Source organism: Penaeus monodon, chromosome 27, assembly GCF_015228065.2.
Source record: "Penaeus monodon isolate SGIC_2016 chromosome 27, NSTDA_Pmon_1, whole genome shotgun sequence".
In the NCBI taxonomy this organism is placed as follows: domain Eukaryota; kingdom Metazoa; phylum Arthropoda; class Malacostraca; order Decapoda; family Penaeidae; genus Penaeus; species Penaeus monodon.
This window is the reverse complement of record NC_051412.1, coordinates 34,938,149-34,939,087: the sequence shown is the minus strand read 5'-3', so window position 1 is coordinate 34,939,087 and position 939 is coordinate 34,938,149. Positions and strand designations below refer to the sequence as shown.

At 39.8% G+C, this 939-nt stretch overlaps 1 protein-coding gene across 3 annotated transcripts in view; it reads right to left on the bottom strand.

The window, feature by feature from the left end:
* The window catches only part of LOC119590802 (cysteine sulfinic acid decarboxylase-like), a 6,812-nt gene extending 6,182 nt beyond the window's left edge, over positions 1–630 (bottom strand). The window contains exons 1-2 of one of the 3 annotated variants that reach the window (XM_037939530.1): positions 496–630; positions 180–374 (exon numbers count right to left, since the gene is read on the bottom strand). In XM_037939530.1, the coding sequence (XP_037795458.1) occupies positions 180–341 (162 nt within the window). In that variant the 5' untranslated portion in view covers positions 342–374; positions 496–630. Of the gene's footprint in view, positions 1–179 lie in introns of all 3 variants that reach the window. The other 2 variants (XM_037939531.1, XM_037939529.1) reach the window with 2 other exon arrangements.
* Positions 631–939: the final 309 nt, after the last annotated feature.

Below are 939 nucleotides of genomic sequence, written 5' to 3'. Positions count from 1 at the left end.
GGGGTATTATTCTTACTTTATCATTTTGCATAATGTAAGTAGTGTGTTTATATTTCCTCTCTTAATCTACATGATTTACTTTATCAGATTTTTTTTAATACAGCCAAATACATCGTTGTATATATAACTCAGCCTTAGCAAACCAGCATAAAAGATAATTCTGAGAAAATCCATCTCACCTCAAGATCTTTTGGATGTTGGAATTCTATCACTTTCTTCGAGCTTTCCATCCCGGACGCCAAATTTTCTTGCTTCACCAACTCCATTACTTTTTGGAGGAGTGTCCCCTCTTCCCATCCGTTTTCTTTGATAACATTGCTCTCGGCAGAGGCGCTCATCATGCGACAGTTGGCAACACTTCGCCCACAGATCTGCTGTGTTAAAAGTTTTCTGACAATAACACCAGCTGCGTTAGTGTTCCTTGTTAGATATTGCAAAAGCATACTGGTAAAGGTGTGTTAAATAGCAAGCAAGCGTGCACTAGTATAGACATACAAACGATTTCTATGGTGGAAATTCAGCCGGCTGCCGGTAGACAGGTCTGGGACACTCCAATCTCGGACAGACACTGTACCTCCCTCACTATGGCCCTGTGCCCCTCCACGCTGCCAAGGTCACTGTATTTTGCTGGCCACGCCTGAGATGGAATAAAAAAACGATGGCTAATTGATCAGAAGGTGTCTTTTTAATCCATACTTTGTCAATAATATATCTTTTTAAATCGTAGTTAGAAAAGAGGTAGATGTATTTGGTCTGACTAAATTTGTTAAATATAAAAGAGAAGTTAGAAAATTATCACGTAGGGTTATTCACGATGATAAGCACATTCTATAGGGAGGCATCGCGAGATAAACCGCCGAGATAAGTTATTCAATAACCTTGTTGGTTTAGTTGTTCCGCTGTTCTTCGTTTTGCTTCTGGTCGTGAACTTGCACACAA